The sequence below is a fragment of the Suncus etruscus genome, chromosome 2 (assembly GCF_024139225.1).
Source record: "Suncus etruscus isolate mSunEtr1 chromosome 2, mSunEtr1.pri.cur, whole genome shotgun sequence".
Lineage (NCBI taxonomy): Eukaryota > Metazoa > Chordata > Mammalia > Eulipotyphla > Soricidae > Suncus > Suncus etruscus.
The window spans coordinates 67,798,873-67,814,805 of NC_064849.1; the positions used below are offsets into that span (position 1 = coordinate 67,798,873).

At 42.2% G+C, this 15,933-nt stretch overlaps 1 protein-coding gene and 1 non-coding gene across 2 annotated transcripts; both read left to right on the top strand.

The window, feature by feature from the left end:
* The first annotated feature begins 4,308 nt into the window (after positions 1-4,308).
* Positions 4,309-5,250, top strand: LOC126001390 (olfactory receptor 10G3). Its single transcript, XM_049768650.1, has one exon. The coding sequence runs from the start codon at positions 4,309-4,311 to the stop codon at positions 5,248-5,250; it is 942 nt and encodes a 313-aa protein (XP_049624607.1).
* A 4,981-nt stretch (positions 5,251-10,231) lies between these two features.
* On the top strand, positions 10,232-10,338 carry LOC126003155 (U6 spliceosomal RNA). The gene has a single exon (XR_007493692.1). It is a non-coding gene; the product is annotated as a U6 spliceosomal RNA (small nuclear RNA).
* The last annotated feature ends 5,595 nt before the right edge of the window (positions 10,339-15,933 follow it).

Below are 15,933 nucleotides of genomic sequence, written 5' to 3' on the forward strand. Positions count from 1 at the left end.
CATTAGGCCCACAACATCACCATAATTGATTCCTGGGCTCCCCAGCACTGTGTGTGGTCCTAATAATTTTTTCAACAAATTAATTTAAAGGAGACACATGCAATAATATAGTGGGTAGGGTGTTTGCTTTATACACAGCAGACTCGTGTTTGATCCCTGAGCACCTCCAGGAGAAATTCCTGAATGCAAAGTCAGGAGTAACCATTGAGAAAAAAAAAAAAATTAAATTGGTGATCACAGCCAGTTACAGATTTCTTTTTTCCTTCTACACTCCCACTGCTTCACTTGACTAGCCTTAAAAAAATTAAATTTGTGGGGCCGGGCGGTGGCGCTAAAGGTAAGGTGCCTGCCTTGCCTGCGCTAGCCTTGGACGGACCGCGGTTCGATCCCCCGGTGTCCCATATGGTCCCCCAAGCCAGGAGCGACTTCTGAGCGCATAGCCAGGAGTAACCCCTGAGCATTACCGGGTGTGGCCCAAAAACAAAAAAAAAATTAAATTTGCATAATTTACATAAAATACATTAAATTGGATCAGAGAGATAATACAGTGGGGATGGTGCTAGTGGCTGACCCAAGTTCAATCTCTAGTACCCCATGTTGTCTCCTAAACACTGCCAGGAATGATTCCTGAGCACAGAGCTAGGAATAATCCCTGATCATAAACAAACTAAAAGAAAAGGAAAATACCTTAAAACTTCATCAATGTCTCTCCAGAAAAAAAAATATTGTATCTGAGTGCAAAATTGCAGTACTGTGTTGCTTTTACTAAAGGAATATATATTTTACCATTTGTCATTCACTGAGGTCTACAGCAAAGCAATTTATAAAGAATCAAATATATACTTTATCAAAATGTGTACTTTTCTCTGTTTTGAAACTCAGAAATATATATGTGATTCTTAATTTTATTTCTAGAGACCTTGATATAATAATTTGCCTTGAGTTGTAATTTGTCCTTTGCAACAGTTATACCATTTCAGCCAGGGGAATGAGATCTCCCACTGTAAATTAACAAATTGGTTGTTTGGTTTACCAGTCATTCTCTCAGGTATTTAAATAGAATAGATTTCCAGAGCCTGTTTTCTCTAGAGATATCTGATCATATGAGCTTTCTTGGAGATGCAGAATTTAACCTAGAAGACTGTTTTGCAAGCCAAGGAAACTAGACTATTTTTTAACAACTAGATCAGACTTGAGCTCTACGAACTTGAACCATTGTTGGGCAGTCATGAATTTCTAAAGAAACTTCTAAGGAATATAAGTCCTCCGCATGTTCTACTGTTGGGAACTGGGAAGAAGTGGCCGCCCTGTGGTTCTGGCATCTAGAAGAGCTGTAGAGTCAACTTTCCTAAGTTGAACCATCACAGCTTTCTTGCAACTGAAATATTTATGTAACTGTGATTTATCCAACTATAATTGTGATTCATTGATTTGAAAAATGATAGCATAAAGTATAGTGGAAGACTTTACTGCATCTTTTCTTTTCTTTTTTTTTTCTTTTGGTTTTTGGTTTTTGGGTCACACCAGCGGTGCTCAGGGGTTACTCCTGGCTGTCTGCTCAGAAATAGCTCCTGGCAGACACGGGGGATCATATGGGACACCGGGATTCGAACCAACCACCTTTGGTCCTAGATCGGCTGCTTGCCGCTGTGCTATCTCTCCGGGCCCATCTTTTCTTTTCAATAAGAGATGTCCTTCAGGGGCCAGAGAGATAGCATGGAGGTAGGGCATTTGCCTTGCATGCAGAAGACAGTGGTTCGAATCCCAGCATCCCATATGGTCCCCTGAGCCTGTCAGGATCGATTTCCGAGCGTAGAGCCAGGAGTAATACCTGAGCGCTGCTGGGTGTGACCCAAAAACCAAAGAGAGAGAGAGAGAGAGATGTCCTTCATAAATCTTAGATATAATAGATTTAATGTTGTGATTAAGGACCAGAGAGGAAATTCAAGCAATTAAAGCACATGCTTCATTTGCATGAGGGAGACCCAGGTTTGAACCTGGCACTTCATAATCTCCATGCACCACTAGGAATAAATCCTGTTTGCACAGCTAGGAGTAGCCCCAAACACCTCTGAATGTGACCCCCAAAATATAAAAACAAAAAGTATGGTAATATAAAAATGTGATTAATATGAATTTATTGAATATTGCAGTTTATTATTAGTTATTATTTGTCAAAATTGGATCCAGTACTTTATTCCCCAATCATAACTTTATAAAGGAAATGAGAACCCTGAAAAACTGTAAAACAGAAAGCCAAGAGACAAGCTAATGACCCAGATTCATTATAATATTCCCTCTTGAGGTTTCCAGAAAGCAGTAGTCATTCACCATGTCTTACTCGAGGGGTTGCCAGTTCCCTACACTTCATTCTCTGGATCCAGGGTGCAGACATGAAGGCTGAAGGAATCATTACTAAAACATCTCCTGGAATTCCCTGCTAATCACAGTCTTTCTTGTGAGTAGATGTGAAGCACTGCAGAGCAAAATCAATCAATTTGTTTCAGCTTTTCAGCCACCCCATTTGAGTGATGAGTTGGATATTCTGTTCTATGATTTGGGTGTGTGGTGCTAGGGAGAGAAACTATGGCCTTCACATTCAAGCCATGTGCTGTATACTGAATTACATCCCTAGCACAAAGCAGAAAGTTTTTAGTGCTCATAATTCAACATTTTTTTCTTCCTGTAGACAAACACCAATCATGGGGTGAGACTAGAATTTGCAATCACTCTTCCACACTAAATGCACCTATTAATTTTCATCATCTTCTCATTCTCTTCAATCATTCTTGTTTTTCCTTTGTATCTGTCTCACCACAACTACTTCTTTTGGGTTTCTCCTCTCTTCTTTTACCATCATGTCTCAAGACTAAATTATTATAATTATTTTAAATCTAGTAGCCAGAGAGATAGTACAGAAGATAAGGTTGCTTGCTCTACACAACAGTTGACATAGGTTACATCCTAGGCATCTTACATATTGTCCCTTGAGCATCATCAGGAATGGTTCCTGAATGCAAAGCCAGGAGTAAGCTGAATGTGGCCCCCACAATATATATATATATACATATATATGTATATATATATATATATAAAACATAGGGTTTGTAAAGATAACACAGCAGGTGAGGCATTTTAAGGTTGCAAACAGTCAACCTCAGTTCAATCCCAGTATCCATATGGCCCCTAAGGCACTGCCATGCAAGATCCATAGCACAGCCAAGTATGGGCCAAATAGAACATAACAAAACAACAACAAAAAAAAGCATAAAGACTAGACTTGAATAGCATGAAACACTATCATTACATACATGTCATATACAATTAGCTGTTTATTTTCTGTGCTACAAAAGACAGAAAATAATTTTTTCATTTTCTCTCTACATATACCCATTTTGAGTTATAGACTAGCAAAAAATAAAAGTGAGTCAGTTTCTTATAGCTTCATGGTCTGTAATTCCCAGCAGAGAAACTAAAAATAAATAAATAAATAAATAGTAGCCTCAGAAAGCTTCTGAACTGGCAGAGCATCTAAAAGTACAAATATTTTTTTATACCTTAATCTTTGCCAAAAAATTCTCTGGATGAAACTATTTTCTGTAAAAAAAAAAATTAAAAAAAATAGGGACCAGTGTGAGAGAGTATAATGGTTAGGGCAATTACCTTGCATGCTGCCAGCCTGAGTTTAATCCCTGAAACTCATTATGGTCCCATTAAGCACCACTAGGAGTAATCCCTGAGCACTGAGAAAGACTAAGTCCTGAGCATCATTGAGTATGACCCAAATAAAAAAGTAATAAAACCTCAGGGGCAGAGATCAGAGCAATAGCACAATGGGCTGAGCACATGTTTTGTATGAAGGAGGCCCAGGTTTTCTCCCCAGTTTCACATGATCCTGAGGCACCTCCAATAATAAACCCTAAGCATATATGTAGCCATACCTGGTAGCACTTTCTCTACAAACTCAGTACTTAGGGGATCAGGCCAGTACCAGGAATCAAACCTAGGCCTCCCCCATGAAAAGCAGCTGGAGTAAATATTTTAGAATCTATAAGGTGAGATGTGGTGCTCTACTTTTCGAGTACCAAAGCAGCAATTTACAATATGTAAACAAATTCTCACAGTTGCATTCCTACAGAACTGTCTACAAAACATGACAACCCCAACAGAAAATACTTTCTCCCTATTTCTCTCCTTGTATCTCTTTCCCTAAAACAGAAACTTCTCTGTCACCGCTTCTTTCACAAACTCTCCAGTTTCTCCTCACTTCCCTGTTTTGCCCATTCTCTAGGTGAGACCTCTCAGAGAATGGAAAGAGCCAACAGCACAATGGTGACAGAGTTCATCCTGACAGGAATTCCCTACCCACTCAGGCTAAGGACATTTCTTTTTGTATTCTTTTTGTTCATCTACATCCTGACTCAGATGGGGAACCTTATTATCCTTATCACTGTTTGGGTAGATCCCCAGCTCCATGCCCGTCCCATGTACATCTTTCTCGGTGTTCTCTCTATCATTGACATGGGCATTTCTACCATCATTGTTCCTCGCCTCATGATGAATTTCACTTTAGGCATCAAACCTATCCCATTTGGTGGCTGTGTGGCCCAACTCTATTTCTATCACTTTCTGGGCAGCACCCAGTGCTTCCTCTACACTCTCATGGCCTATGACAGGTACCTGGCCATATGTCGGCCCCTGCGCTATCCTGTACTCATGAGTGCCAAGCTGAGTGCCTTGCTTGTGACTGGAGCTTGGGTTGCAGGATCCATCCATGGTGCTATCCAGGCCATCCTAACATTCCGCCTGCCCTTCTGTGGACCCAACCAAGTAAATTACTTCTTCTGTGATATCCCTGCTGTTTTAAGATTGGCCTGTGCTGATACAAAGATCAATGAAATGGTGACCTTTGTGGACATTGGGGTAGTCGTCGCCAGCTGCTTCTCCCTTATCCTCCTCTCCTACATACAGATCGTTCGGGCTATCCTTAGAATCCAAACAGCTGATGGGAGGCGCCGGGCTTTTTCTACCTGTGGAGCCCATGTTACTGTGGTCACTGTGTACTATGTACCCTGTGCCTTCATCTACTTGAGGCCTGAAACCAACAGCCCCCTTGATGGGGCCGCTGCCCTGTTCCCCACGGCCATCACTCCTTTCCTTAACCCCCTCATCTATACTTTGAGAAACCAAGATGTGAAACTGGCACTGAAGAGAATAATACGAGGTCACAGGAGTAAGCCTGAGTTGTGAAGGTTTCTGACCTTCCACTGGAGAAATCTTCTCTTTCACAATTTTATTCTAAAGTGTAAGCTTCGTGAAGTGTTGTGCTTCCTGGTTTTTCTCTTCTATCTAGCCACAAAGAAATACCAATGTTTCGGGGCCGGAGGGATAGTGCAGAGGTATGGTGTTTGCCTTGCACGCGGCTGACCCAGGATGGACCTCAGTTCGTTCCCCAGCATCCCACATGGTCCCCCAAGCCAGGAGCGATTTCTGAGCACATAGCCAGGAGTAACCACTGTGCATCACTGTGTGTGGCCCAAAAGAAAAAAGTAAATATATAACAATGTTTGTATCTCAATACATCAAGATAGAACGCGGACAAGAGAGATAGTACAAAAGTGAAAACACTTGCCACCTTGCATGGAGCTGACCCTGGTTCAGTCCTGAGTTTTGATATATATGGTCCTTGAATGACACTGGGAATAACCCCATGCATAGGATCTGAAATAGCCACTGATACAGCCAAGTGTGGCCCCAAAACCCCAAGTAAATAAAATCACTTTAAAAAAAAAAGATCAGGGGCCGGTGAGGTGGTGCTAGAGGTAAGGTGTCTGCCTTGCAAGCGCTAGCCAAGGAAGGACTACGAAGTCCCATATGATCCCAACAAGCCAGGGGCAATTTCTGAGCGCTTAGCCAGGAGTAACCCTTGAGCATCAAACAGGTGTGACTCGAAAAAAAAAAAAAAAAAAAGATCAAACACAATTTAAGGGAAAACTCTGCTTTCTGACAGTTATTTTGTTTTTTTCTCCAGGTAAGTTACTCAAAAGTGCTCCAAGACTAGAAAGTGAGATTAAAACCAGTCCAAAGATAGTAAAAGAAGACACTCTTTTTTTTTGTTTGTTTGGTTTTTTGGGCCACACCCGGCGGTGCTCAGGGGTTAATCTTGGCTGTCTGCTCAGAAATAGCTCCTGGCAGGCACGGGGGACCATATGGGACACTGGGATTCGAACCAACCACCTTTGGTCCTGGATCGGCTGCTTGCAAGGTAAACACCACTGTGCTATCTCTCCGGGCCCAAAAGAAGACACTCTTCAAGATTCAAGGTCTTCAACAAAAGTCAAGAATTGACTTTTCATCCTAATAATGATCAAATTTTCAGAAGACAGAGTGTATTTATTTTGTTTTGTCTTGTTTTGGGACACATCGAGGATGCCAGAGTAGGCAATCTTTCCCAGCAGTACTTAGTAGATCATGTGTTGCCAGAAATCTACCTTTGCAAAGCAAATGCCCAACCCCACTGAGCTATCTTCCTAGATTTAATTGTATTGAATGTATTTCTTTTGATAAGACAATGTTCTGGAGCGGGAGCAATAGCACAGCGGTAGGGCATTTGCCTTGCATGCAGCCAATCCAGGAGGGGCAATGGTTCGAATCCCGGCATCCCATATGGTCCCCTGTGCCTGCCAGAAGTGATTTCTGAATGCAGAGCCAGGAGTAACACCTGAGTGCCACTGTGTGTGGTCAAAAAAAAAAAAAAAAAAAAAAAAGAAGATAACATTCTTCTGTTCCACTTAGATAAGAAGAGAAATTACACATGACTATTCTCTATATCTTTAGTATCTGTTTTTGAGGACACTTAAGTCACTATGTAGTGTGGAAAGAAGTAGGTCCTTACATTACCTTGCCTGACCTTCTTGGGATTGGAAAGATAGCAAAGTGGGTAAGATAATTACCTTGGATGCAGCTGACCTGGATACTATCCCTGACACCCAGGTTCCCCAAGCCCTGCCAAGAATGATCCCTGAGCACAGAGCCAGAATAAGCCCTGAGCTAAGCCAATGTAACTAAAAACCAAAACTAAATTAATAAATAAAAGAAGTAAATAGTGGGGCCAAAGTGATAGTATAATAGATAGGGCATTTATCTTGTACACAGCCAAATGGGGTTAGATCCCCAGCACCACATATGGTCCTCAGAGCACCACCAGAACTGATTCCTGAGTACAGAGCCAGGAGTAATCCATGAACATCATTGGATGTGGCCCCCCCAAAAAAAGGGTAAATAATATGGTAAAGGGTAAAATCTAAACATTTTGTAGAAAATATATTGTATTGCATACAAGATGTTGAATTTTAGTGCTGTGCACCCAAAACCTGTACGTTAAATGTTTACTTCAATAAAAATAATCAAAACCTCAATTAAAAATAATTTCAGGCCGGACAGATAGTGCAGCCTTTTACACAGATGACCCGGATTTGATTCCCAGTACCCCATAAAATCCCCCAACCCTGCCAAAAGTGATTCTTGAGTGCAGAGCCAGGAGTGACCCCTGAGCATTGCCAAGTGTGGCCCAAAAATCAAAAACAAAAACAAAAAAATGCCAAGAATAATAATAATAAATTCTCCCCCACCAGAAACTAATGCTCAATATGAAATTTTCATGCAAACAGGGGCCGGAGAGATAGCATGGAGGTAAGGCGTTTGCCTTTCATGCAGGAGGTCATCGGTTCGAATCCCGGCGCCCCATATGGTCCCCTGTGCCTGCCAGGAGCAATTTCTGAGCCTGGAGCCAGGAATAACCCCTGAGCACTGCCAGGTGTGACCCAAAAAACAAACAAAAAAAAAATTAAAAAAAAATAAAAAAAAAAAGAAATTTTCATGCAAACAAAACAATTAAACAAGGTAACACTGACTTTTACAAATTTGCATTTCATATCAATTTAAGGGAATTCACACCTAGAAGTGCTCAAAGCTTGTTCCTGATCCTATGCTTGAGAATTATTCTAGGCAGTGCTCAGGGAACCATACACAGTCCCTGGGACTGAACTAGGATTAGTCGTATGCAAGACAAGCACCTTAACCTCTGAACTATATTTTGACCCCCCCATATTAATGTATTTTATTGATTAAGGTTCTGTGATTTATAGTACTGTTAATGATAGTTTCTTATGCATGGAATTCCAACATCACACCCAGCACTAGTATATCCACATTCTTCCCCCAGGACCCCAGTGCCCTGCCCTTAAACAACCCCCTCATATCAATTTAAAATTTTTAGGCTCACACGATTTCATTGTGTTGGTCAGGCCCTAATCTGTGTGGGCAAATTAGGGTCAATATATCTGTTTTCCACCGTTAGCCCCTCCAACTTTATTAAGATTTTGTCTCAAAAAAAAAAAAAAAAGATTTTAGGGCCTGGAGAGATAGCACAGCGGTGCTTGCCTTGCAAGCAGCCGATCCAGGACCTAAGGTGGTTGGTTCGAATCCCAGTGTCCCATATGGTCCCCCGAGCCTGCCAGGAGCTATTTCTGAGCAGACAGCCAGGAGTAACCCCTGAGCAATGCCAGGTGTGGCCCCCCCCCAAAAAAAAGAGATTTTGTCTCATTATTTTCCTTTTTATATTGATGGTTGCTTTATCCCTATGAAAAAATAATATTACGGGGCTGGAGAGATAGCACAACGGTAAGGCATTTTCCTTGCATGTGGAAGAATGGTGGTTTGAATCCCGGCATCCCATATGGTCCCCCAAGCCAGCCAGGGGCAATTTCTGAGCATAGAGCCAGGAGTAACCCCTGAGCACTGCCGGGTGTGACCCAAAAACCAAAATAAAAATAATCATATTACATAAAGTGTTGCTTCTAGTAGACAGTAAACAGTTTGATTATGTAAATATTCTTTACTAAAGGGCTTATAAGTGAATCTGATTGAATTACAGGAGCTAACCAGTATCTATTCCTCAATGAAACTGGCCCAGATAACATCTCTCTACTTTCTTCAAAAAAACAAATAATAGGGCCCGGAGAGATAGCACAGTGGTGTTTGCCTTGCAAGCAGCCGATCCAGGACCAAAGGTGGTTGGTTCGAATCCCGGTGTCCCATATGGTCCCCAGTGCCTGCCAGGAGCTATTTCTGAGCAGACAGTCAGGAGTAACCCCTGAGCACCGCTGGGTGTGTCCCAAAAACAAAAAAACAAAAAAACAAACAAAAAAAAAAACAAATAATACACTAGATACCAATTCCCTCAAATTAGAATAAGACTTGTGAAATATATTAATGTTTAATTATATTTTAAAATTAACCAGTTGAATTACATGGTTTTTTGTTTTTTGGGTTTTTTTTGTTTTTTGAGTCACACCTGGCAGTGCTCAGGAGTTACTACTCCTGGCTCTATGCTCAGAATCGCTCCTGGCAGGCATGGGGGACCATATGGGACGCCAGGATTTGAACCACGGACCTTCTGCATGAAAGACAAACGCCTTACCTCCATGCTATCTCTTTGGCCCCGTGAATAACATGCTTTAATTAATTTTAAATTTATGGCTCGTGAACAAAAATAATTTTCTAAAGGCTATATCACATTATGTTCTTTTTCCCAGGTACTTAGAACAATAGCCATTATAACTGTTGTCTTGAAAGTTAAGTGATGCCTGAGCATAAAGCCAGAAGTAGCTCTTGGTTTTTGGGTCACACCTGGCAGTGCTCAGGGGTTACTCCTGGCTCTACACTCAGAAATCACTCCTGGCAGGCTCGGGGGACCATATGGGATGCCAGGATTCAAACCACCGTCCTTCTGTATGCAAGGCAAATGCCCTACCTCCATGCCATCTCTTCAGCCCCTGGTTTTTGATTTTTGGATCATATTCAGTGGCACTCTGGGGTTAGCTCAGGGGACCATATGGGATGCCGGGGTTCAAATCACCATCAATCCTGGATCAGCTGCATCCAAGGCAAACACCCTACCACTGTGCTATCTCTCCAGCCCAGAACTAAATATTTATGTGCATTATTTAAAAAGTAGATAGAGGGGGCCAGGAGAGATAGCACAGCAGCGTTTGCCTTGCAAGCAGCCAATCCAGGACCAAAGGTGGTTGGTTCAAATCCCGGCGTCCCATATGGTTCCCCGTGCCTGCCAGGAGCTTTTCTGAGCAGACAGCCAGGAGTAACCCCTGAGCAATGCCGGGTGTGCCCAAAAACCAAAAACCAAAAAAAAAAAAAAAAAAAGTAGATAGAGGTGCTCGCTTCGGCAGCACATATACCAAAATTGGAACGATACAGAGAAGATTAGCATGGCCCCTGCGCAAGAATGACAAGCAAATTCGTGAAGCGTTCCATATTTAAAAAAAAATAAAAGTAGATAGAGGGGGTTGGAAAGATAGTACAATGAGTAGGGAATTTGCCTTGTGCACAGTACACCCAGGTTTGATCCCTGGCATTCCATATGATTACCAGGAATAATTCCTAAGAGCAGAGACAGGAGTAACACCTGAGCATTGCAAAGCATGGCCCAAAAAAACAAAACTAAAAAAGTAGACTTAGATGCTGGAGAGGTAGTACAGAGGTTAAGTCTTCAAGTGAGCCCTGAGCATCAGGTGCATGGGCCAAAGGACCAAAAGAGAGAAAGAGCAGCAGCAGGGTAGAAAGGAAGAGCATCTAATAGAGTGCAATAGATTGTTGGGAACTGGGCATAAAGAAATAGTACATATTCTGGAGCATAGCCAAGTATAATCAAGGAAGGAAGGAAGGAAGGAAGGAAGGAAGGAAGGAAGGAAGGAAGGAAGGAAGGAAGGAAGGAAGGAAGGAAGGAAGGAAGGAAGGAAGGAAGGAAGGAAGGAAGGAAGGAAGGAAGGAAGGAAGGAAGGAAGGAAGGAAGGAAGGAAGGAAGGAAGAAAGAAAGAAAGAAAGAAAGAAAGAAAGAAAGAAAGAAAGAAAGAAAGAAAGAAAGAAAGAAAGAAAGAAAGAAAGAAAGAAAGAAAGAAAGAAAGAAAGAAAGAAAGAAAGAAAGAAAAGAGAATTGTGGAGAAGGCAAAGAAATAGCTCAATGAGCTAAGTTACAATGCAGGAGCTCTGGGTTCAAGTCAGACACTGTGGGTACAAATCTCTAAGCAGGAGCGATAGCAAAGCAGATAGGGTGTTTACTTTGCATGCGGCTAACCCAGGATGGACTCCAGTGTATTCCCAGCATCCCATATGGTCCCTAGAGCATACCAGGTGCAATTCCTGAGAGCAGGGCCAAGAATAATTCCTGAGCCCCACAAGGTGTGGCAAAAAAAAAAAAAAAATCTCTAAGCACTGCCAGTTTGTCTCAAAAAAAAAAAAAGCAAAACAAAAAAGTGGGGGTATAGGAGAGACCAGCTAGAGTATAGCATGCAAAGCTTTTACTTTTTACACAGCTGAGCCAGATTTATCCTTGGCATCATATATGATCTGAACACCACCAAGAGTAACCCCTGACCATAGAACCAAGAGTAAACTCTGAGCACCATCAAATGTGATCCAGAAACAAAAAGGAAAAAAAAAAAAAAAAAAAAAGAGAAAAAAATCAGTTGTATCTATGATTCCTCCAGGCCTTTCTAGAAGAGAAAGAATCCTAAACTTCTCAACACAAGGCAAGGACCACTGTTGTGCTAAAAGTGTATCATTAAACATTCTGATTGTATGGCTTAGTTTAGAATGACAATAATAGAGGTCAGGAAAAAAAGCTATGGGGCAGATACAATTGTTATGTGTGCTTGTCCCAGAGTTCATCCCTGATACCATATGGTCCCCAAACATTGTCTAGTGACCCTAGTCACAGCACAACGAACCCCAGAGATGTGTGACTTCATCAGGCACCAGCTTTGACTCTTTCTACCTAGTTGGCACAGCATAGTGGTCAGTGATCTGAATACTACTTGAGAGGAGAAAGAAAAGAGAGAGACAGAGACCAGGTAGTCTGGGGAGGGGGGAGGGTCAGGCATCTGAAGCCTTTGGTTAGGACCCTGAGAGACTCTAAAGCACTAAGTTGGGAGTAGCACCCACCCCCAGAACAAGATGTGACCCAAATGCCCCTTTAAAAAAATGTTCAAAGGATGGACAAAGAGATAACAAAAGATAGCACAGGGGCAGAACATTTGCCTTGCCATGGCCAACACAGAACGGACCTGGATTTGATTTCCAGCATCCCATATGGTCCCCCAAGCCTGCCAGGAGTGATTTCTGAGCAAAAAGCCAGGAGTAACCCCTGAGTGCTGCCGGGTGTGACCCAAAAAAACGTTTAAATAAAAGATAATTGAGGGGGCCGGAGAGATAGTATGGAGGTGGGCGTTTGCCTTGCATGCAGAAGGACGGAGTGATTTCTGAGCGTAAAGCCAGGAGTAACCCCTGAGCGCAGCCGGGTGTAAGAAGAAAAGAAGGAAGGAAGGAAGGAAGGAAGGAAGGAAGGAAGGAAGGAAGGAAGGAAGGAAGGAAGGAAGGAAGGAAGGAAGGAAGGAAGGAAGGAAGGGAGGGAGGGAGGGAGGGAGGGAGGGAGGGAGGGAGGGAGGGAGGGAGGGAGGGAGGGAGGATAATTGAGGGAGGGACTGGAGTGATAGCACAGTGGTAAGGCATTTGCCTTGCACATGACCAACCAGGAATGGACCCAGGATGCCAAGCTGAACCCAGGTTCAATCCCAGCATTCCATATGGTCCCAGGAGCTTGCCAGGAGTGATTTCGGAGAGCAGAACCCTTGAGCATCACCGGTGTGGGCCAAAAACCAAGGGGGAAAAAAAACGATAATAGATATCCCTAAGAAATATTTGTAATAAGTCAACTTGTGTCAAAAAAGAACAACATGGGCTGGATAGTGCATGGGGTTATGGTGAATACTCTGGCTGCAACTTTTAGGGACTAACCCAATTCAGTTCCTGGTGCTACAGTCCCCTAATGCTGCCCTGAAGGCCCACACTGGTGATGAAATGGTGTTGGAAAACTGATGCCCTAAACAACTGTATTATGAACGACTTTATAAACCACCACAGTGTTTAAGTAAAATTTAAAGTACAAAAAATTATTATTGTTTATTATTATTTTTAATAAGAACATCTCAATCCTCCATCCTATTCTTAGAAAGACTGGGAGAATTAAGCAAGAGGAAGGAAATGAATCTGCCCTTCCCTAACCTCCTACCTGCACCCGGAAGACAAAGAGAGGCTGCCTTTTAGAGGGAGTGAAGGGAATTAAAGCTACCATGAAGTCAACAAAAGGAATTAGAGCTCTGAAGGAGACTGGGATGGGGCTGGAATTACCTCGCTCAGTGGTGGAGTAAAAGAGGCTCTGGGTTCCATCCCCAAGTATGAAGATAGATTAACTATATAGGTGAGAAAAAGCATGGCAGCCAATTACTTTCAGAGCAGTGGGTCCTAAGTAATTTATTTACCTTTGCACTGCTTTTGCTTTTGCAGTCTCGGACTCTCATCAGATCCTCTTGGGCCTACAGTAATTTGGTTTTCTCACCACCAGGTGGGGGTGTCCCACCGTCATGGGCTTGTGATCAAAGGGATTTCTTCACCATTGAGGAGGTGGAGGAGGGGTCAGGTTCTTCCGTTCCACTAGCTGTACAAATAAGCACTTGCCTTCATGCCCAAGAGCGAAAAGAATTTGGAGAGTGAGCATGAAAGGTCAGGCAGTGGCGGCTTCTTCCTCTTTTTGTTTTCTTAGTCCCTTGGTTTCCATGGGGATCTGTGTTTAAGCAGCAACTCTGAATCCATTTACTGCCCCTCCAGGCTTGGGTCTGAGCCCAGAGCACCGACTGTGAAAACAGCAGGAGCTGGAATCAGTGGAAAGACGATTTATTGGCAAATGTGAAAGGCAAAAAGATGAGGACAGGTATGAAAGTCGCATTTGAGGTGGGTGCTGAAATGGGGGATATCAAAGAACAGCAATATTTTAATCAAATTAAAGTATTAAAATTAAAGTATTTCCAAAATTCTTCAAATTGAGACCCTCCCTAGAGACAGTACAGTAGGAAGGGTGCTTGCCTTGCACGCGTGTGACCTGAGTTCTAATTTCAGAACATCATACGGTTTTAGAGCACTGATAGGAAAGATGTGTCCCTCAACACAGAGCCAGAAATAAGCCCTGAGCATCGTCAGATGTGGCCCCAAAAGGAAAATAAAATTTTTCAATGAAGGGAAACTTTTCTAGTCAGCATAAATAAGCAAAAAACAAACAAAAAATCCTCACTTATAAATCAGGACACACTCTTTACCCTGTCTATTATATGTCATTTTTTGCCCCTATCCAAATATGTAGACACTGTCAGAACCTCCCTGACTTCTTTTGACAAGCTCTTCTGTGCCAGAAGCCTCATGAAGCAAGAAATGAGAGCTCCATCCACAATTTCCCAGATATGGCATAGTGCCTGTCACTTCATAAAATCTCAGTAAAATATTTGTTGAATAAGTGAATATATGAATGAATAATAAGCAGAATATGGCCTTAACTAATCTTATTCACTTGTAGCTTCAAATAAAACAAAATAGTGACAAAGAAAAATTATCCTTTCTGTCATCAAAATTGTGAGGGTGTGAATGTCTTCATTCATGCTTTGATTCAGAGATTGATGACAGTGTTTTGTTGTTGTTGTTGTTCAACTTAAATAAGAGGTTTTTTTCTATTTGCATTACTAATAGCCCCTATTTCTAAGAGGATTTGCATTTCTACAGTTGGGGCCAATATTCTTTATGCATTCACCATTAGTGGTAGCTGTGTGTATGAAGAGCCTTCCACTTTGAGTAGATTCATTTTTTTTTCTTACTCCCTTACCCACCAGCCCCAGCCTCCTTCCCACTTTCTCTCCCCACTACCTAGTTTTATTACTACTCTCTGTAATTATATAATTTATTTATTTGCTTTTTTTGGGGGGGGGGGTTTGGGCCATACCCGTTTGATGCTCAGGGGTTACTCCTGGCTACGCGCTCAGAAATTGCCCCTGACTTGGGGGAACCATATGGGACGCCGGGGGATCAAACCATGGTCCATCCTACGCTAGCGCTTGCAAGGCAGACACCTTACCTCTAGTGCCACCTCCCTGGCCCCTTATTTGCATTTTTATTGCAATCACCTCCCTCAAATAACAAGCTCCTTCCTGCCTGCAGTCTCACAGAGCCTTCTACTTAAGTACATTTTAAGGCAAATAATTCAAGTCTTACTTTATTTATATATATATATATACATATATATATGTAAATCATATATATAAATCATACATATACATATATATGTATATGTATGATTTTTGGGTCACACCCAACAGCACTCAGGGGTTACTCCTGGCTCTATGCTCAGAAATCGTTCCTGGCAGGCTCGGGGGATCATATGGGATGCCAGGATTCAAACCACCATCCTTCTGCATGAAAGCAAATGCCCTACCTTCATGCTATCTCTCCGGCCCCAAGTCTTACTTTCTTTTGAAAATTCCATCTTAAGTGAATCTACTTATTTTCCCTTGCTCCTTGAGACTATAGAGAGTGCAAGGAGTAAGGCACTTACCTTACATGCTGCAACCCTATAGATGACTGATACTACGTAATCCCCCTAAGAATCACTCAGAGCAGCTCTGAGCACAGAGCTAGGAAGTAGCCCCCTAAGTATGGCAAAATAAAAAAGACAGAACATTTCATCCATCCTTTCTCTAAATGAGTTTCTTTCATGTCTTATATTTCTTCTTTTGGGATCTGTGGCATCAATGTCCCCTGGAGGATCAGAAGGGCTATTCTCAATATGCCAAATTTGCCTCTTCCAGTTAGTGTCACCTTGGTATAGGGTCCTGAGAGAGAGTATAACCAGTCTTTAGGAATACTGGTTATTTTAAGTTAAAAGTTATCAATTAGAGAGGCTGGAGCAGTGGCACAAGCGATAGGGCATTTACCTTGCACGTGCTAATCTAGGATGGACCACACGGTTCGACCCCCCCG

What these genes read in the sequence shown, in the direction of transcription:
- LOC126001390 (XM_049768650.1), top strand. Translation starts at nt 4,309, where the DNA reads ATGGAAAGAGCCAACAGCACAATGGTGACAGAGTTCATCCTGACAGGA.